This window comes from Lynx canadensis, chromosome X (genome assembly GCF_007474595.2).
Source record: "Lynx canadensis isolate LIC74 chromosome X, mLynCan4.pri.v2, whole genome shotgun sequence".
NCBI lineage: Eukaryota > Metazoa > Chordata > Mammalia > Carnivora > Felidae > Lynx > Lynx canadensis.
Genome location: NC_044321.2, coordinates 50,107,277 through 50,129,492, shown reverse-complemented (window position 1 = coordinate 50,129,492; position 22,216 = coordinate 50,107,277). Strand labels below are relative to the sequence as shown.

The 22,216-nt window shown below is 43.0% G+C and overlaps 1 protein-coding gene across 2 annotated transcripts; it reads left to right on the top strand.

The window, feature by feature from the left end:
• The first annotated feature begins 1,097 nt into the window (after window positions 1-1,097).
• Window positions 1,098-13,595, top strand: ASB12 (ankyrin repeat and SOCS box containing 12). Of its 2 annotated transcripts, none has more exons than XM_030305840.1 (3): window positions 1,098-1,212; window positions 12,014-12,863; window positions 13,292-13,595. In XM_030305840.1, the coding sequence occupies exons 2-3, from the start codon at window positions 12,038-12,040 to the stop codon at window positions 13,423-13,425; spliced, it is 960 nt and encodes a 319-aa protein (XP_030161700.1). In that variant the 5' UTR covers window positions 1,098-1,212; window positions 12,014-12,037; the 3' UTR covers window positions 13,426-13,595. The 2 variants fall into 2 exon arrangements, with proteins under 2 accessions (XP_030161700.1, XP_030161698.1); XM_030305838.1 differs by lacking the exon at window positions 1,098-1,212 and adding an exon at window positions 10,849-10,929.
• Window positions 13,596-22,216: the final 8,621 nt, after the last annotated feature.

Here is a 22,216-nt window from a genome sequence, read left to right as displayed (position 1 = left end):
ATTGTGGTGTAGTTTGTATACCAAACACTAGGCTGGCATTTTTTCCCAGAGGGAAGAGGGAGATGGCTCCCAGATTCTTTTTGAGTGACACCTAAAATAGACAATGTGACTATTTCTAAAAGTATCTCCCTAGCACTGCCTTCATTTAAAGGCAACCAGGGAGATAAAATGATACTTTTTTATTTTGTTAATGTTTATTCATTTTTGAAAGAGAGAGACAGAGCACAAGCAGGGGTGGGGCGGAGAGAGAGGGGGACACAGAATCCGAAGCAGGCTCCAGGCTCTGAACTGTCATCACAGAGCCCAACGTGGAGCTTGAACTCATGAACCACAAGATCATGACCTGAGCCAAAGCTCAACCAACTGCGCCACCCAGGTGCCCCGAGATAAAATGATACTCTTAAGAGCTGAGCTTTTGACAAAGTTTCCAGGGCTGAACATATCTGATGCCTTAGGTGTGAGAAAAGTTGTGGGCATTTTCTTTAGACAGAGCTGGGATTACTGGATTGTGGAGGTCTTTATAAATGAGCAAGTTTTTCTCAAAGTTATTAAACTTTACTGCTTTACTGATACATGTTCCAATATGGAGGTCTCTGCTTCCAACTGTCCTCCTCACTCTTGGGAGTGAGGGCAGGGTGGGGTGAGGGGAGAGCAATATGTTGCTGAACCTTCAAAAGTGGAAAAAGGAAATTCAGAGAGGCTAAGTTAGGAAGAGAAAGGAAAGAGTCCTTGGCCTATAGGGAGATGTGCTAGATGAGCCTGGCCTTCTCAGGCTCCTTGGTGGTTAGGTGAGAACATTCACAGTGCAGGGACCTGATTGTGTTGCCTGTTTCAATGGTGGGGAGGGGTAAGCGGGGACATGCTAGAAGCCTGAGCCCTGGCCTCACCAAGCACCTGTCTATCTGTGAGTCAGACCTTCCAGGACTTCCCCACAGATGGCACCCCTCCTCTTGCTTGGATTGCTCCCAGAAAGGGTAAAATAAAACAGCCCTTGGAAGGGGGGTGGAGGTGGAGGGTAGCCTAAAATTAGCCCATGGCCCTGATGCCTAGCCTTTAGGCAGTGTTGTTAAAAGTAGAAACCAAGGGACCTTGCCTGCTTAGGCCCTGGGGCAAATAGGGGCTCCCTGCAGAGGGGCCACCAGGGCCCTTTTCTTCACAAGAGGGGCAGCAGTGGCAGCGACTCTTGGCAGCGTGGCCTCAGGCAGAAGCCCAGTGAGTATCTGGAGTCTGGAACCCAATTATGCAGCCAGGGAGGAATGAACCCTTAGGAATGCAGGCCCATGGACCCGTAACCACCACCCTCCATAGGGTTTTCCCACTGGATCTGGTTTCTGGGGGTGCTTGGGAGGTTAGTAGGGAAATCTGCCCACAGAGGGAAGGAGGGTTATGATGATGGCTTCCTGCTGTCTGTGTCCCAAGAAAGTATGTGTACCTAGGCTCTGGGGTCCAAATGGACCCACTTCTTGAGGGAAATTGCAGCTATACAAAACAGAGAAGATAATGATTTGTCTTTGTGTCTCTGTGTGTTGTCTTTGTTGGGGGGTGCATCTGGGTGGGCTCAAGAGCAGAAAGGCAGAGCTCCTCAGGTTGTGGGGAGGAAGATGAAGCTTAAAATTAGTCTAGTAATGCCTAGAGAACTGTTCTAGGGCCCACCAAAACCAGCCACTCTCCTGTAGGAGTTCTTAACTTGTATTCATAGACCCACAAAAGAGCCTTAGAATTCAAAGGGTCATAAAACATGGATGGAGCAAAGAATTACCTTTTTTCACCCCTAATCTCTAACTGAAACTTACCATTTCTTTTCTTTTCTTTTTTTTTTTTTTTTTTTGTCTCTGGCCACACATTTATTTATTTTTTTTTTTTATGAAATTTATTGACAAATTGGTTTCCATACAACACCCAGTGCTCATCCCAAAAGGTGCCCTCCTCAATACCCATCACCCACCCTCCCCTCCCTCCCACCCCCCATCAACCCTCAGTTTGTTCTCAGTTTTTAACAGTCTCTTATGCTTTGGCTCTCTCCCACTCTAACCTCTTTTTTTTTTTTCCTTCCCCTCCCCCATGGGTTCCTGTTAAGTTTCTCAGGATCCACATAAGAGTGAAACCATATGGTATCTGTCTTTCTCTGTATGGCTTATTTCACTTAGCATTACACTCTCCAGTTCCATCCACGTTGCTACAAAGGGCCATATTTCATTTTTTCTCATTGCCACATAGTACTCCATTGTGTATATATACCACAATTTCTTTATCCATTCATCAGTTGATGGACATTTAGGCTCTTTCCATAATTTGGCTATTGTTGAGAGTGCTGCTATGAACATTGGGGTACAAGTGCCCCTATGCATCAGTACTCCTGTATCCCTTGGATAAATTCCTAGTAGTGCTATTGCTGGGTCATAGGGTAGGTCTATTTTTAATTTTCTGAGGAACCTCCACACTGCTTTCCAGAGCGGCTGCACCAATTTGCATTCCCACCAACAGTGCAAGAGGGTTCCCGTTTCTCCACATCCTCTCCAGCATCTATAGTCTCCTGATTTGTTCATTTTGGCCACTCTGACTGGCGTGAGGTGATACCTGAGTGTGGTTTTGATTTGTATTTCCCTGATAAGGAGCGACGCTGAGCATCTTTTCATGTGCCTGTTGGCCATCTGGATGTCTTCTTTAGAGAAGTGTCTATTCATGTTTTCTGCCCATTTCTTCACTGGGTTATTTGTTTTTCGGGTGTGGAGTTTGGTGAGCTCTTTATAGATTTTAGATACTAGCCCTTTGTCCGATATGTCATTTGCAAATATCTTTTCCCATTCCGTTGGTTGCCTTTTAGTTTTGTTGGTTGTTTCCTTTGCTGTGCAGAAGCTTTTGATCTTCATAAGGTCCCAGTAATTCACTTTTGCTTTTAATTCCCTTGCCTTTGGGGATGTGTCGAGTAAGAGATTGCTACGGCTGAGGTCAGAGAGGTCTTTTCCTGCTTTCTCCTCTAGGGTTTTGATGGTTTCCTGTCTCACATTTAGGTCCTTTATCCATTTTGAGTTTATTTTTGTAAATGGTGTGAGAAAGTGGTCTAGTTTCAACCTTCTGCATGTTGCTGTCCAGTTCTCCCAGCACCATTTGTTAAAGAGGCTGTCTTTTTTCCATTGGATGTTCTTTCCTGCTTTGTCAAAGATGAGTTGGCCATACGTTTGTGGGTCTAGTTCTGGGGTTTCTATTCTATTCCATTGGTCTGTGTGTCTGTTTTTGTGCCAATACCATGCTGTCTTGATGATGACAGCTTTGTAGTAGAGGCTCAAGTCTGGGATTGTGATGCCTCCTGCTTTGGTCTTCTTCTTCAAAATTCTTTTGGCTATTCGGGGCCTTTTGTGGTTCCATAAGAATTTTAGGATTGCTTGTTCTAATTTCGAGAAGAATGCTGGTGCAATTTTGATTGGGATTGCATTGAGTGTGTAGATAGCTTTGGGTAGTATTGACATTTTGACAATATTTATTTTTCCAATCCATGAGCAGGGAATGTCTTTCCATTTCTTTAAGTCTTCTTCAATTACCTTCATAAGCTTTCTATAGTTTGCAGCATACAGATCCTTTACATCTTTGGTTAGATTTATTCCTAGGTATTTTATGCTTCTTGGTGCAATTGTGAATGGGATCAGTTTCTTTATTTGTCTTTCTGTTGCTTCATTGTTAGTGTATAAGAATGCAACTGATTTCTGTACATTGATTTTGTATCCTGCAACTTTGCTGAATTCATGTATCAGTTCTAGCAGACTTTTGGTGGAGTCTATCGGATTTTCCATGTATAATATCATGTCATCTGCAAAAAGCGAAAGCTTGACTTCATCTTTGCCAATTTTGATGCTTTTGATTTCCTTTTGTTGTCTGATTGCTGATGCTAGAACTTCCAGCACGATGTTAAACAACAGCGGTGAGAGTGGGCATCCCTGTCGTGTTCCTGATCTCAGGGAAAAAGCTCTCAGTTTTTCCCCGTTGAGGATGATGTTAGCTGTGGGCTTTTCATAAATGGCTTTGATGATCTTTAAGTATGTTCCTTCTATCCCGACTTTCTCAAGGGTTTTTATTAAGAAAGGGTGCTGGATTTTGTCAAAGGCCTTTTCTGCATCGATTGACAGGATCATATGGTTCTTCTCTTTTTTTTTGGTAATGTGATGTATCACGTTGATTGATTTGCGAATGTTGAACCAGCCCTGCATCCCAGGAATGAATCCCACTTGATCATGGTGAATCATTCTTTTTATATGCTGTTGAATTCGATTTGCTAGTATCTTATTGAGAAGTTTTGCATCCATATTCATCAGGGATATTGGCCTGTAGTTCTCTTTTTTTACTGGGTCTCTGTCTGGTTTAGGAATCAAAGTAATACTGGCTTCATAGAATGAGTCTGGAAGTTTTCCTTCCCTTTCTATTTCTTGGAATAGCTTGAGAAGGATAGGTATTATCTCTGCTTTAAATGTCTGGTAGAACTCCCCTGGGAAGCCATCTGGTCCTGGACTCTTATTTGTTGGGAGATTTTTGATAACCGATTCAATTTCTTCACTGGTTATGGGTCTGTTCAAGCTTTCTATTTCCTCCTGATTGAGTTTTGGAAGAGTGTGGGTGTTCAGGAATGTGTCCATTTCTTCCAGGTTGTCCAATTTGTTGGCATATAATTTTTCATAGTATTCCCTGATAATTGTTTGTATCTCTGAGGGATTGGTTGTAATAGTTCCATTTTCATTCATGATTTTATCTATTTGGGTCATCTCCCTTTTCTTTTTGAGAAGCCTGGCTAGAGGTTTGTCAATTTTGTTTATTTTTTCAAAAAACCAACTCTTGGTTTCGTTGATCTGCTCTACATTTTTTTTAGATTTTATATTGTTTATTTCTGCTCTGATCTTTATTATTTCTCTTCTTCTGCTGGGTTTAGGCTGCCTTTGCTGTTCTGCTTCTATTTCCTTTAGGTGTGCTGTTAGATTTTGTATTTGGGATTTTTCTTGTTTCTTGAGATAGGCCTGGATTGCAATGTATTTTCCTCTCAGGACTGCCTTCGCTGCGTCCCAAAGTGTTTGGATTGTTGTATTTTCATTTTCGTTTGTTTCCATATATTTTTTGATTTCTTCTCTAATTGCCTGGTTGACCCACTCATTCGTTAGTAGGGTGTTCTTTAACCTCCACGCTTTTGGAGGTTTTCCAGACTTTTTCCTGTGGTTGATTTCAAGCTTCATAGCATTGTGGTCTGAAAGTATGCATGGTATAATTTCAATTTTTGTAAACTTATGAAGGGCTGTTTTGTGACCCAGTATATGATCTATCTTGGAGAATGTTCCATGTGCACTCGAGAAGAAAGTATATTCTGTTGCTTTGGGATGCAGAGTTCTAAATAGATCTGTCAAGTCCATCTGATCCAGTGTCTCATTCAGGGCCCTTGTTTCTTTATTGACTGTGTGTCTAGATGATCTATCCATTTCTGTAAGTGGGGTGTTAAAGTCCCCTGCAATTACCACATTCTTATCAATAAGGTTGCTTATGTTTATGAGTAATTGTTTTATATACTTGGGGGCTCCGGTATTCGGCGCATAGACATTTATAATTGTTAGCTCTTCCTGATGGATAGACCCTGTAACTATTATATAATGTCCTTCTTCATCTCTTGTTACAGCCTTTAATTTAAAGTCTAGTTTGTCAGATATAAGTATGGCTACTCCAGCTTTCTTTTGGCTTCCAGTAGCATGATAAATAGTTCTCCATCCCCTCACTCTGAATCTAAAGGTGTCCTCAGGTCTAAAATGAGTCTCTTGTAGACAACAAATAGATGGGTCTTGTTTTTTTATCCAGTTTACATTCAGTGTTATTATAGAAAGATACAGGTTTAGAGTCATTGTGATGTCTGTATGTTTTATGCTTGTAGTGATGTCTCTGGTACTTTGTCTCACAGGGTCCCCCTTAGGATCTCTTGTAGGGCTGGTTTAGTGGTGACAAATTCCTTCAGTTTTTGTTTGTTTGGGAAGACCTTTATCTCTCCTTCTATTCTAAATGACAGACTTGCTGGATAAAGGATTCTCGGCTGCATATTTTTGCTGTCTAGCACCCTGAAAATCTCGTGCCAATTCTTTCTGGCCTGCCAAGTTTCAAAAGAGAGATCAGTCACGAGTCTTATAGGTCTCCCTTTATATGTGAGGGCACGTTTACCCCTTGCTGCTTTCAGAATTTTCTCTTTATCCTTGTATTTTGCCAGTTTCACTATGATATGTCGTGCAGAAGATCGATTCAAGTTACGTCTGAAGGGAGTTCTCTGTGCCTCTTGGATTTCAATGCCTTTTTCCTTCCCCAGTTCAGGGAAGTTCTCAGCTATTATTTCTTCAAGTACCCCTTCAGCACCTTTCCCTCTCTCTTCCTCCTCTGGGATACCAATTATGCGTATATTATTTCTTTTTAGTGTATCACTTAGTTCTCTAATTTTCCCCTCATACTCCTGGATTTTTTTATCTCTCTTTTTCTCAGCTTCCTCTTTTTCCATAACTTTATCTTCTAGTTCACCTATTCTCTCCTCTGCCTCTTCCATCCGAGCTGTGGTGGTTTGCATTTTGTTTTGCATTTCCTTTAAAGCGTTTTTTCAGCTCCTCGTGACTGTTCCTTAGTCCCTTGATCTCTGTAGCAAGAGATTCTCTGCTGTCCTGTATACTGTTTTCCAGCCCAGCGATTAATTTTATGACTATTATTCTAAATTCACTTTCTGTTATATTATTTAAATCCTTTTTGATCAGCTCATTAGCTGTTGTTATTTCCTGGAGATTCTTCTGAGGGGAATTCTTCCGCTTGGTCATTTTGGATAGTCCCTGGTGTGGTGAGGACCTGCAGGGCACTTCCCCTGTGCTGTGGTGTATAACTGGAGTTGGTGGGCGGGGCCGCAGTCAGTCCCGATGTCTGCCCCCAGCCCACCGCTGGGGCCACAGTCCGACTGGTGTGTGCCTTCTCTTCCCCTCTCCTAGGGGTGGGATTCACTGTGGGGTGGCGTGGCCCGTCTGGGCTACTTGCACACTGCCAGGCTTGTGATGCTGGGGATCTGGCGTATTAGCTGGGGTGGGAAGGCAAGGTGCACGGCGGCAGGGGGGGCAGGCTTAGCTCGCTTCTCCTTAGGTGATCCACTTCAGGAGGGGCCCTGTGGCAGCTGGAGGGAGTCAGTTCCGCTGCCGGAGGTTTGGCTCCACAGAAGCACAGAGTTGGGTGTTTGCGCGGAGGGAGCAATTTCCCTGGCAGGAACCGGTTCCCTTTGGGATTTTGGCTGGGGGATGGGCGGGGGAGATGGCGCTGGCGAGCGCCTTTGTTCCCCGCCAAACTGAGCTCTGTCGTCCGGGGGCTCCGCAGCTCACCCTCCCTTTGTCCTCCAGCCTTCCCGCTTTCCGAGCTGAGCTGTTAACTTATGACCTCCCAGACGCTAAGTCGCGCTTGCTGTCGGAACACAGTCCGTCAGGCCCCTCCGCTTTTGCAAGCCGGACTCGAGGGCTCTGCTTGGCTGGCGAGCCGCCCCTCCGCCCCGGCTCCCTCCCGCCAGTCCGTGGAGCGCGCACCGCCTCGCCGCCCTTCCTACCCTCTTCCGTGGGCCTCTCGTCTGCACTTGGGTCCGGTGACTCCGTTCTGCTAATCCTCTGGCGGTTTTCTGGGTTATTTAGGCAGGTGTAGGTGGAATCTAAGTGATCAGCAGGACGCGCAGTGAGCCCAGCGTCCTCCTACGCCGCCATCTTCCTGCCGGTCTCTACCATTTCTTTTCAAGGATGAATGCAGACAGCAAATGTCAGTAGTATTACCAGTTACTATAATTTGGTCACCAGAAAAAAAATGAGACATTTCATATCATATTACAGTTGTGGAAGAGATCTAAAAATGTCATTTATGTTCATCATCACTTAGAAATTATTAATAGATATTTGTATTTAATGGGTTAATAAAGAACATTTATTACTATATCAAGCAGTTTTAAAAAATAGCTGTACTTCAATATAATTGGTTTCCTTTAATCTTATGTATTTTATTTTATGTATTAAAAACCATTCTGAGAGGGGACAAGAGACTTAACCAGAATGCCATAGGGGTCAATGTCACAAAAAAGGTTTAAAAAACCCCTGCACTTTGGGGATCAGGAAAGGGATTCTTGCATAGAATGGTCATGTAATGACTCTTAGCTTGATAAGAGCTAGGTGAAGTTAGACAATAGATTAATTAGATTTTCTTATCCTGTCTAATAAGGCACAATTCACCAAATCCCTAAGCCAGCTGGGGTCCATGACTTGATCTCTCTATGGAGGCTCATTAGATGGGCCCTGCTATAGGCTCCTGGTATGACCTTGATGAGAGCCTCAGCATTTCCCTCTATACTCCTTTCCCTCTTCATCTCCCTGGAACCAGCCTCCCCTTCCCCTACCAAAGGGTAAATGAATCCCTATTTGCTATCAAAAGAAATGATCCATAAAAGAAACCTTCCATCACTGAAGTCCCTGGAAAACAGCATGACCCTCAAAGCTGAGGATTTAGGGAGCTGCAATGTGACTGCTTAAGGCAAGGGAAAGGGGCACGTGTTTGCTTTTCAAGTTGCAATAGAAAGAACAGGACGGGCAATAGGGAAACATGGATTCTATTTCTGGCTCTGCTGTTACCTTGATGTAAGGCACGTAGCAAATCCCTTGCCCTCTCAGACCTCAGTGTTTTTCATCCACAAAATGGGGATGATATTACCTACTCCACTATGTGAAATTGCTTTGAAAAGCCCAAGATTATAGGTGTGTTCTGGGTTCCTGCTAATGAGACAACGGGTAATAACAGCCATATGACCTTAGAAAAAATGTCCTGCTCTCCTCTGAGCCTTGGGTTTTCTATCTCTAAACTAAGGGAATTAAATTAAATGATTTATTTGGTGCATTCCAGATCTGAGGTTATAGGACTTTAAATAAGGAGCAATAGTAGAAATTGGAGACCTAGCTAATAATAATCACTTGGTACTACAGTTGCTGAGTTACTGACTACTACATTCAGGTGCTATCCTAAACAATTAACTCATTTACTTATTAATTTAAATATTAACTCATGTAATCCTAACAATAACCCTCTGAAACAGGTACTACTATCATCCTCTCTTTACAGATAAAGAAATAGGCACAGAGAGTAATCTGCAGTGACCTGCTCTAGGTCACACAGCTACTAAGTTGTGGAGCTTGAATTGAAGCAGAATTCCAGACCATGTATTACTACTACTTTACATGGTCTGTCATTCTGCAGTGAGTGAAAAACAGACCCATTTCAAAGAGTTACGATACAGTGTCCTGACTGCTATAGTTATATAAGAGCACAAATTCTGGAGAAACTAACCCATCAGAAGGAACTACATGTGACAGAAAGAAGCATGATGTTTACAGAGAGACATAATTTCTCTTCCCTTATTGCTGGGTCTTGGGGTATAAGTAGAGTAGCAGGAAATGAGCCTGGAGATGTTGGCCAAAATTTGCTCATAAAGAATCTGTGAGCCAGTCCAAAGTATCTGGGCTATACTCTGAAAGAAAGGGGAGCCATTAAGGGATTTAAAACGGGATTGGCACAGACCAGATTTGTATTTTTAAACAATTGCTTTATAATGTGAAGAAAAAGGGGAAACTAGCTAGGAAACTATTACAACAGTTGACACACAAAAAATGATTTACCTAGCTTATGTAAAGCACTGGCAGTGGGGATAAGTCAGAGGGAGGTGGCCTGTAGAGGCCTCTAGGAAGTAAAATCCATAGGACTTGATGAGCAATTGGATGAAAGTGGGACAAAGAGATAAGCGGACTGAGATGAGTCTTGGGTTTTTGGTTTGGTTTACCAGGTGGATAGTGAGAAACAGATATGGATTAACTTTGCTGATGGTAGTGATGGTAGTGGTAGTGTGATACTGCTGACTTTGAAGGACCTGAAGAAATTCAGTGAATATATACTTTTTTTGCTGAAAAGAGAGCTAGCTAGGGGGCTTGGAGTGATAAACTTGAAAGCATCAGAATTACAGTGAGAGCTGCATCTCTGGGAATGGAAAGAAGATCAAGGAGAGAACAAAGGGGAGCATAACTATTTCAGGGTAGAACATAGGGGAGAAAAATCAGGAGAGGGTGATGGTCAGGAAGCCAATGGAGGAGTATGTAGGAGAAAGTGGCCAGTGGGGACAGATGTACCAGAAAGGTCACAGAAGGAAAGATAAGAGAAGGAGCCAGCAAATTTAACCACAAGGGTGACTGTTTAAAGAACCATTTTATTGTGTGGTTGAAGAATGGTGGAGCCAGATTGCAGGGATTGAAGAAATGAATGAGAGAGAAGTAGATGGTAGAAAGCTCTTTGGTATATTTGGTGAAAAAGAGAGATGAAGAGAAAGCTAGCTAGAGTAAGACAAAGAACCATAGAAGTGTTTTGTTTCCTAAGATGGTTGAGGGGAAGGAGCCAGTCAGGAGGTTGAAGGGACAGAGAGAGGAAGTTCCTTTAAGACCTACTATATTGCAGCTCCATGAGGCAGGGATTATCATTTCTGTCTTATAGATGAGGAAACTTAGTCCCAAAGAAGAGAAGAGACTTGCCCATGTCTTCTCAGCTAGTAACTTGGGGTGCTGAGTTGCAAACTTAGGTCTACCTGATTTCTAAAATCCTCTACTTATTGCACACCTCAAAGGAGTAAAAAGACCATATATGGAGTTGATGTTAGTGGGTGAGGAGGGGCCTAAAGCTGAGAGAGACCCCACCCACCCACCTCACAATTTTTTTTTCTATGAGGTATGTACCTGAGGTCCCAGGCTCACAAAGAGGGATGGAGGTATACAGTGAATAAAAGGAGGTGTATGGCCCTTAGACCATGGCTGCAGGGTATGGGAGAGAAGGAAGACTTGAGCTCTGAAAACCTACCAGCTTACCCTGATGACATTACAAACTAAGGTGGGTGACTTTGGCTTTTGAGCACTAGGAACAAGACAGGTAAGGTCAAGGGGTTAAGTCAGTCACTGGGCCATGGGTAATTTTATAAGGCCTGGGGATAATGGTGAGAGAAGAGTTGAGGATTGAGACAAGGCTCTAAACTGGGTGTGGCAGAGAGGATGGGAAAAGGTTTGACCTAAAGGGATGGGAGTCCATAGGTTCCAAGGAGGTGCTTGGAATCAAAGTGATTTCTGTATTGAAGTAGTCCTGGAGGATAAACCAGTTGTCCACCAAAGAGGACGATTTGCCCTGGAAATGACTATTTTCTGCCATCTCTTTGACTTCATTTTACTTGAAGTCTATTCTTTGTAATGACATCTATTTATTTAATTAGTAAATTTCATTCAACATCTATTTCCTGTGTAACTCTGTTGCCTGAAGCATGGGACCTAAGTCTGAGTGGAGGTCACATATGAAGGACTATGAGGAGGTTGAATTTCATCTAAAAGGCTGACAGGTGGAACTGAGGGCCTGCCCCATCAAACTGATGTCAGAATGCTCAGGGATGACAACTTGACACCACACACACACACACAAAAACCATTCTGTTGGCCTAGCAACTGCCAGACTAGAGTCATTTCATTAGTCCACACTTTCTGAACTAAGGAAGGTGCCTCTACCAAGTCACCAGTAATGATGTAGACCCTACTGGGAATGGAGGGATACAGATGGATACAGCGTTCCTTACCCTGGAGTTTACATACTGAAGCACAGATACGTGCAAATGTAGTGTGAAAGTTCATAGATAAAGTCTAGTGTGATCCTTTGGAATCCCTGAGCATGGGGAGGAGGAGATTAGGGAAGGCTTCCCAGAAGTAGGAGTTTGAATGTCAAGTAGAACAGCATATGCAAAGGCACCAAGCTGTGAAATGGCCTTATGTGTTTGGGAAGCCATCTCTGAGCCCTAACGTAAGATGAAGTAGGAATTAAAAGCAGGGGGCACATGAGTGAAGAGCCTGATGGTGAAGGGTGGAGGGGGTAAGGTTTGGCATCCAGGCTTTTTGGTGTGGGCCCTCATTCTCTCTCCAATATTTGTCACCCACAGATCTGGCATATCCTTGTGCTCATAATGAGAATAGTTCTGCTGCAATCAATCAAGATGAACCTCATGGACATCACCAAGATTTTCTCCCTCCTGCAGCACGACAAGGAAGAGGAGGACACCGACACAGGGGAGAAGCAGGCTCTCAATCAAGCAGTGTATGACAACGACTCCTATACCTTGGACCAGCTTTTGTGCCAGGAGCGTTACAAACGTTTCATCAACAGTAGAAGTGGCTGGGGTGTTCCTGGGACACCCTTGCGCTTGGCTGCTTCTTATGGCCACCTCAGTTGTTTGCAGGTCCTCCTGGCACATGGTGCTGATGTTGACAGCTTGGATGTCAAGGCACAGACACCACTTTTTACTGCTGTCAGTCATGGCCATCTGGACTGTGTGCGTGTGCTTTTAGAAGCTGGTGCCTGTCCTGGTGGTAGTATCTACAACAACTGTTCTCCCGTGCTCACAGCTGCCCGTGATGGTGCTGCTGCCATCCTTCAGGAACTCTTAGGCCATGGTGCAGAGGCCAATGTCAAGGCTAAACTACCAGTCTGGGCATCAAACATAGCTTCATGTTCTGGCCCCCTCTATTTGGCTGCAGTCTATGGGCATCTTGACTGTTTCCGCCTGCTTTTGCTCTATGGGGCAGACCCCAACTACAACTGTACTGACCAGCACCTATTGGCTCGTGTCCCACGGCCCCGCACCCTCCTTGAAATCTGCCTCCACCATAATTGTGAGCCAGAGTACATCCAGCTACTAATTGATTTCGGTGCTAACATCTACCTTCCATGTCTCTCCCTGGACGTGAACTTGCAAGATAATAAAGGCACTGCATTGCTGCTACAGGCCCGAGGTAAGTGTCAAGCAACTTAGCTCTATAGACCTTCTGGCTTGGAGGTCCAAGGGCCACAAATCACTCCCCAAGCTAATCCTTGTGGGATGAATTGGAGAAAATACCATCTTCTCCCTCTCCTGAGACCCCAGTGGAGAAGTTATAGATTCCTTATTAGAGAAAGGATTACTAAGATAAGGTGGGGGATATCACTAGTAGAATTTCTAGCTTTGGCCCTACCAATGACTGTTTTGTGGCCTTGAGCATGCCTTCTGTAGACTTCAGTGTGTTCCTATTGGCACCATGCATTGAGGACAGGGCGGGCGGGGGGGATTTCTTAGAAGGAAGAAAGCAATTAGGGCTGCAGGATCCAGGGCAGGGTGGATGCAGTCTTGGGTGGGAGAATTACACTGAGAAATGCTTCTTATGACCTATTCTCCTTGCTGTAGCCACTCCACGGTCACTACTGTCACAGGCCCGTTTAGTTATCCGCAGAGCCCTGCACCAGGCCAGCCAGCCACAAGCCATTGACCAGCTGGATCTTCCCCCTGTGTTGATTAGCTACCTCAAACACCAACTGTAATCTTGCAGCCTTAACAGAAACCCACAATACCTACAAAAACCACCTGGGGACCAAGGTAGCTGAAGGGCACTACAGCTCCACCCATTCACCTGGAGCTGCTCCATATCCTCCACAATAAGATACTCATCAAAATAAATCCTGGTGGCTGCTCTCCTGTATTATCCTCCACAATAAAATCCTCATAAAAATAAATCCTGGTGGATGTTATGTCTGCTATATGTGTGTGTGTGTGGGGGGTGGGAGTTACTGGGGTAAGGGGTCTGGTTGGCCAAAGGGAAGGATAGTAATTATCTGGCATTTGACAGGCATAGGAGTCCTGGCCACTGACAGGGGGGGGGGAAATAATCCAATGGCTCACACCTCCTCCAAGATCTCAAAGAAAATTTAGAGCTGTATTGTCCTTAGAAGCAAGGTCAAAGAATTCAAGTGGTTGATTGGAATAGTAGCATCAGTTTGCTCAGCCTTGTACCTCCCTTCATTTTCCTGTTTTCTATAAGGCACCCTCTCTGGAGCTGTAACCCAATCTCCTATTACTCTGAGTCAAGTAACTAGGGATCTTCCCATTAATCCACCTTTAATCATAGACTGCATTCCCACTAGTCCAGTTTATATTCAAGATCTAATTGGGAAATCAAACTACCAAATATTTATGGCATAGAATTTAATGCAGAAAAAAATTGGTTATATAGATGATAGGTTGAGATGCCAAGAAGGATGGGAAGGTAACCTAGTGATTAGTGACAGCAGGATACTAACACCACCCCTAGGCTGGAGGAGTGAGGGAGGAGGTATGTCCAAAGTTCAGGGACAAGGGTCACTTGATGGAAGTAGAATCACAGGCTTGTCCAGGGGTGCTAAAAGGGAGGCACTGTTCAAACGACAAGAAAAGAAGAAATATCCTTTCCTTTTCCTTATTGGTGCCCTTCAGTCTGCCTCCAATGTCTCTCATTGAGGGAAATTAGAAGTCAACTAATATCAGATCCTGGGAAACAGGGGCCAGACCTCCTGCTGCATCGGGCAGAGCAGGGAAAGGTGCATAATGGAGGGGCAGTGGGAGAAAGTGGTGTTATCTAATCCAGGAGCTAGTATCACATAACAGAATTGGAAGTATATTCACATTGGGAGCCATAAAAGAGACACAGCAGAGACACCACTGGAAGCACAAAAGGCAGAGGCTAAGTACCATGGTTTCTCTATTTTTTCTAATCTTTCACCAGTGCTTCCCATTGGTTGAATCCAGCCAGATGATTGATGAGGGAGCCTGGGAAATGCATCCTACACCCTCTATGATATGGAGAAGGGCAGGGTAAGGAGGCAAACATGCCCTGGACCAGCACAGATAACCACCCAAATTCAGATCTAGGCAACTTTATTTTGCTAAAATCTTCTACAGTACCTTCTTGTGTTTCTCCTGCACAACTGTGGGTGGGGATGTGGGCAAATAGTGAAAGAGACACAAGTTGAAGGAGTGGAGGAGGAGAGCTCAGATAATCTTTAGATATTTAGAGCTTTTCCTGCGAACTGCCTTGACAGTTCCTCTATATCATGATCTCCTATTATGAGGAAAAGGGGGCAGGGAATAAGGCCTTGAGCTGTCTTGCCTCTCTCCTCCTTACCTGCTCACTCTCCCTAGCTCCTAGTGCCTGAAAGACTTTAGGAAGCCAAGAAAATTGATCATCTATCTCCATGATCCTGCCCTACTCAACTTCCAGACTTTCATTCTTGTTTTGGAGAACAATGCAACTGTTTATCTCCAAGAAGCAAGAGAACTGAAGGATTTGGCTACAAGCACAGACAGGGCTTCAGGGCAGTTGGCTCTAGCTCTCTTGTACCTTTATTTCAATCTAGGCTCCTGAGGAATGAGTTGTCCAGGACCCCATGCCTGGCTCTGTCCCCTATCCCCTTGAAGCCCTTGGGGATTAGGAGTCAACTTCAGCAGCTCTATCTGATATAGGCCCCCTCGGAAAGTACACCCTTCAAATGGGGCCTAGCCAGGGTGGCCTTTCCTGTGCCATCTGGAACACAGATTCTCTGACCCATGAAAGCATGTAGATACTCTGGGCATTTCAAAGGAATTACATTTAATAAGGATGTAAGAACATAGCAAATTCTAGGCAGAAAGGAAGGGCTGGAACTCTCAGCCTCATTTCTCAGATGAGCAGACTGAGAACCTGACAAAGTTCAATTCCCATGTTATTGGTGGCCCAGCTCTCCAGAATACCTCTAGCTGTTATTTTTCAGCTTCCTGTGTTGCTGGTGAGCAGAGACAATTCAAGAGCTGGTGCCTTAGTTTCTTCCCCTCCTTGGGCCTAACCATTCCCATGTGGATAATAGGCTAGGGGTTGGAATGGGTCATCTCAAATTCTGATGATGAATCTTCTGAGGCAACTTTCCCTAGGAGCCCTGAGAAAGAGGAGGAGGCAGAGGTGATGTCTCTGTTCCTGGAGTGAAATATCCCCCTTGGCCTTTAGTTTCTTGTTGGCATTGGTCCCATACGATAACCCAGTCTCCCCACCACCACCATACTCCCACTTCCCCTGACAACAACCATCAGTTTCCAGGAAGCCATATCTTAATCCTTTCAAGTGAGCCAGGCCACTTCCCTCACTCCTTCTCTCCCTCTCTCCCTGTCTCCTGACCTCCCTTTCTTTCCTTCCTTCCTTCCTTCCTTCCTTCCTTCCTTCCTTCCTTCCCTCTTTCCTCCCTTCCTGGCACTGCCATGAACCTGGGGCTGGCTCAGCTCTGCTCTTGTCACTGATCAGTTTGTGTTCTCTCCTACAATGAGAAAATTTTTTTGCTTTATTCAGAAAGGTGGCCCTCAAAGACTGGATCCAAAGTGCAAAATGGCCCACTGGACTTCAGACACCAGAGAGATTCCCTCCAACTGCTAACTTGAGGGAAATTCTGATGGAAGAGCTTGTACTTGATCTTGGGCCTTGAATTGTGGAAAGGGTTTTAATCAGTAGAGAGGGAAAAAAGAGGAAGGAATTCAGTGACCAAAGATCTAGAAGTAGGAAAAAGGCCAGTTTGGGTAAGCAGTTTAGTTTGTTTTGAGTTCAATGTATTTTAACCAGAGATAGGCTGGGGACTAGACTGGAGAGGGCCCTGAATGCTCTGGTCTCTTAGACTTAAAGATTTCAATTCTTAGAATGGGGTATGCACAGTCATAGGAATGATTTGTTGAATATATGGAGAACGTGTTCCCTGATTTCCCAGGGAAAATCTGGCGTCATTATATGTTAGTTATTTTTATTTTTATTTATTTTTTCATGTTTATTTATTTTTGAGAGAAACAGAGACAGAGTGCAAGCCGGGGAGGTACAGAGAGAGAGAAGGAGACACAGAATCCAAAACAGGCTTCAGGCTCTGAGCTGTCAGCACAGACCCCAACACGGGGCTCGAACTCAAAAACTGTGAGATCATGACCTGAGATGAAGTTAGATGCTTAACTGAGTGAGCCACCCAGGCACCCCTGGCATCATTATATTTTTAAATTGAGATATAATTGACACATGGCATTTTATTAGTTTCAGGTATACAATATTGCTTGAATATTTGTATATACTTTGAAATGGTCACAATATCTAGTTAACATCCATCACCACATAGTGACAAAATCTTTTCTTGTGATAACTTTTAAAATCTACTCTCTTAGCAACTTTCAAATATTCAATACAGTATTATTAACTATAGTCACCATGCTGTACATTATATCCCCCATGAATTATTTATTTTATAATTGGAAGTTTGTACCTTTTGATCCCTTCACCCATTTCAATCACCCTCTACTTCCCACCTCTGGAAACCACTAATCTGTCCTCTGTACATATGAGCTCATTTAAAAATTTTTAGATTCTACATATAAGGGAGATCATTTGGTATTTGTCTTTTTGTGTCCGACTTATTTTACTTAGCGTAATGTCTTCAAGGTCTATCCATGTTGCTGCAAATAGCAAGATATCATTTTTTATAGCTGAATTCAGCTATATGTGTATGTATATGTATACATTTTCTTTATTCATCCATCAATGGACATTTAGGTTGCTTCCATGATGTGACTATTGTAAATAATGCTGTAGTAAACATAGGGGTGTATATATCTTTTCAAGTTTGTATTTTCTTTTTCTTTGGATAAATACCCAAAATTGCAATTTCTGGATCATGTGGTAGTTGTATTTTTAATTTTTTGAGGGAACTACATACTATTTTCCATAGTGGCTGCAGCAATTTACATTACCACCAAGAGTGCACAACAAGTTCCCTTTTCCCTACATTTTTACCAACACCTTTATTTCTTGCCTTTTTGATAATAGCCATTGTAACCAGGTGTGAAGTGATATCTCATTTTGGTTTTGATTTTCATTTCCCTGATGATTTGTGATGTTGAGCATTTTTTCATGTACCTGTTGGCCATCTGTATGTTTTCTTTGAAAAAATGTCTATTCAGAACCTCTGCCTATTTTTTAGTCATATTGTTTTCGTTTTTGCTACTGAGTTGTATGAGTTCTTTATATATTTTGGATATTAACCCCTTATCAGTTATATGACATATTTTCTCCCATGCAGTAGGTTGACTTCATTTTGTTGATTAAATTTTCACTTTGTTAATTTCCTTTGCTGTGCAGGAGCTTTTTAGTTTGATGCAACCCCACTTATTTTTTGTTTTTGTTGACTTTGCTTTTGGTGTCAAATCCAAAAGAGTCATTACCAAGACTTATGTCAGGGAGCTTACTGCCTATGTTTTTCTTCTGGGATTTTTATGGTTTCAGGTCTTACATTCAAGTCTTTAATCCATATTGCATTAAATTTTGTGTATAGTGTAAGATAGTAGTGTAGTTTTATGCTTTTCTATGTGGCTGTCCAGTTTTCCCAACACAATTTATTAAAGAAACTGTCCTGGGGTGTCTGGATGGCTCAGTCAGTTGAGCATCTTACTTTGACTTAGGTCATGATCTCACAGTTTCTGGGTTCGAACCCTGCATCGGGCTCTGTGCTGATAGTTCAGAGCCTGGAGCCTGCTTCAGATTATGTGTCTCCCTCTCTCTCTGCCATTCCCTCGTTTGTGCTCTGTCTCTCTCTTTCTCCAAAATAATAAATAAACATTAATTCTAAAAAAAAAGGGAAAAAAAGAAACTGTCCTTTACCCATTGTGTATCTTGGCTTTTTTGTTATAAATTAATTGACCTAGATAATTCCTAGATTTATCCTGGCAGCATTAATTTCACCATCCTCTTGCAAGCCCAGAGCATTTGACTGCTTATAAATTATTTGTGCACTCATCACTTCACTTACTTCTAGAATAGTTTCTGAACTACCTGGGGAAATCCTTCTCTTCCACAGTCAAGCAATCTGCTTCATCCTGGCACTTTTTAATCTCTATCCATCTATAGTCCCAGAAAACTTAGCTTCCAGACACTAGTCTACTTGATAGCTCTTACTTTGCCAGTCTCCTCACAGCACAGGCTACCTCCTCCCAATAAAAAAGCAGAGGCTGAGGTAATGGCAGGATCTGATTCAGTGGCAAGTTCACCTGCAGTTCCTCTTTGACTTGTACAACACCATAAAACCTCCATTTTACCCCCACTCCTTTGGTCTCACCTGGAAATGCAGGTCCCCCTTTCCAGCCAGCACTTCCTGCTTTTCCAGAAGTGACATCTTGGAATCCTATGGTTTGACACCCATAGTCTCTCCCATTCTTTCACTCAATAAAGATTTATTGAGACCTAATAGGTACCAGGCTCTGAGTTTCAGGTACCACATGATCTCCTATTTTCTCTCCATTTGCCCCCCTCCCCTGTATTCATGTCCTTCTCTGTCCATCTTTGATCCTGTGTTCTTTCAATCACGTCAGTCTCTCACCCAAGTACCAAACAAACTGGATGAAGCCATTGTCCTCTCCTAAGCCTGGACTGATGAACACCACAGAAGAAATTAAAATAAGTAATCATCACAGAAATCTAAAAAGTTAATATACATTGAATACTTACTATGTGCCAGGCAATATGCTCAATAATCACTAAGCATGGATTAACTCATTTAATTCAATGACCTTATTTTACTCATGTCCAATTTATAGATGAAGAAACTGAGGCACAGTAAGATTAAGTAACTTGCTCAAGATCACAAAATAGGAAGCAGAATCTCATGAAAATGAGATCACCATACATTCCTGGATGACAGCCCAGCTATGCCTTTATCAACTTGCCCATTCTCTACTGTAACTATTTCAAAAAAAAATTGTTTAATGTTTATTTATTTTTATTTTTATTTTTTTTAATTTTTTTAACGTTTATTTATTTTTGGGACAGAGAGAGACAGAGCATGAACGGGGGAGGGGCAGAGAGAGAGGGAGACACAGAATCAGAAGCAGGCTCCAGGCTCTGAGCCATCAGCCCAGAGCCTGACGCGGGGCTCGAACTCACGAACCGCGAGATCGTGACCTGAGCCGAAGTCGGACGCTCAACCGACTGAGCCACCCAGGCGCCCCAATGTTTATTTATTTTTGAGAGAGAGACAGACAAAGCATAAGCTGGGGAGGGGCAGAGAGAGAGGGAGACACAGAATTCAAAGCAGGTTCCACGCTTCAAGCTCTCAACACGGAGCCCGATGCGGGGCTCAAACTCACAAACTGCAAGATCATGACCTGAGCCGAAGTCAGACACTCAACCAACTGAGCCACCAAGGTTCCCCATCTTCTGTAACTATTTCAAACCTTGTACAATATTAGCAAGCTTCCTTGCTTTTCCTCTCACTTTGGGGACTTTGCCTCCCACTTCCCAGAATACCTAGAGGTCATTAGGCATGACATCTTCAACTTGTCATTACAACAAACTCTACTACATCCACCCATCCTTCCCTCTTATCTTGGTCCCCCCTTCTATCAAGGCTAACTCATTTCCAGGGGCTCTGGATCTCATCCCCCACCCCTAGCCAGGGCCTTCCACCTGTCAGTTATCCTGTCTCTTGTATCTTCAAATTGATTGGTTTTTCCCCTAAGCACATAAGCAAGCTCATATCCTTCCATCTTGTAAAAACAAATCTGAACGCCAGTACCCCACTTAGCCACCATCTCTTTGCAGTCAAACTTCTGGAACAAGAAGGCTACATACATTCTCCCTTTCCTTGCAGACCATTCTCTTGCCACTCCACTGTAGCCTGGTGTATACCCTCACCCCTACTCCACACTGGCTTTCCCCATGTCAACAGTGACTTCCTAGATAAACATACAATGTCATATTTTCTACTTTTATCTTGCTGGACTTCTGGGCAGCATCTGACACATGCACTCTTAGTTATACCATCCATTTTCATAAAATCCCTGTGTCTTCCTTGGCTTCTGAGAAACTCAGCTCTTCTGGTTCTGGTTTCACCATGCCAATCCCTCCCTTTCAGGGCTTTGTGGGCTGTTGTTCCTTATTCCTCTCTTTCTCTTATACCCTTCATCTAAGGTGCCATCACCAAGTCTGTCCAATTCTATCTTCCAAATACATCCAAAATTCAACCACTTCTCACCACTTCCACTGCCTCTACCCTGGTCTGAGTCATCATCACCTCTCACCTAGATCACTGTATGAACCTCCTTCTTGGCCTCATTGCTTCCTCCTTTGCTGTTACAGTGCCCTAGACATTTTACTAAGACCATGCCACTCCTCAGCTCAAAATCCTGAAGTCTAAAGTCTTTAAAATGGTTCAGAAATCATAACAATCTGCTTTCTGTGTCCCTTCTAACCCCCTCTCCTACCACTTTTCCCCCACATACTCTGCTCTAGCTGCACTAGCTGCCCTGTTCTTCTAACATTCCAGTATGCTCCCACCTCAGGGTCTTTGTAATTACTGTCCCTTTCGCCTGGAATATTCTTCTTCTAGACACTCTCCTAGTTTTCTCCATCAGTTTTCTCAGATATTTGCTTGAATAATCACCTTTTTGGTAAGGCCTATCCCAACTGCCCTATTTAAAATAGCATCCTCCCACCAATACTCCCTGTACTTCTTTCTTGCTCTATTTTCTCCATATATTGCCATCTGATATACTACATATTTTACTTACATATTTCATTCATTGTCACTGTTCATTAAAATTACATTATCATAATGGGAAAAATAAAATTAAAAAATTACAACAAATTTCATTCCCTTTATTTTTAAATTAATTTTTATTAAAGTATAATTAGCACACAGTCTTATGTTAGTTTCAAGTGTAAAATATTATGATTCAACAATTCTATACATTACTCAGTGTTAATCACATTGAGTGTACTCTTAAAACATGGATGGACCTACAGAGTTTATGCTAAGTGAAACAAATCAGACAAAGACAAATATCATTATTTCACTTACATGTAAAATCTAAAAAACAAAACAAATGAACAAACAAAATGAAACAGACTCATAAATGTAGAAAACTGCTGGTTGCCACAAGGGACAGGGGTTAGGGGATGGGTGAAATAGGTGAAGGGGATTAAGAGATACAAACTCCCAGTTATAAAATAAACAAGTTGGGACACCTGGGTGGCTCAGTTGCTTGAGTGATGGACTCTTGATTTCGCCTGAGGTCATCATGATCCCAGTGTTCTGGGATCAAGCCCCGTGTAGGGCTCCGCACTGAGCATGGAGCCTAGTTAAGATATTGTCTCTCCCTCTTCCCCTCTCCCCTGCTGGTGCTCTTTCTTTCTCCAAAAAATAAAAATAAATAAAAATAAAATAAAATAGTCACCAGGACGACTTACAGCATAAGGAATATATAGTCAATAATATTGTACTAACTTTGTATGGTGACAGACTGTAACTAGAT

Excerpts from the sequence above, each read along its gene's own strand:
- ASB12 (XM_030305838.1), top strand. Across the intron at positions 12,864-13,291 it reads ATTGCTGCTACAGGCCCGAG|CCACTCCACGGTCACTACTG; the intron begins GTAAGTGTCAAG and ends TCCTTGCTGTAG.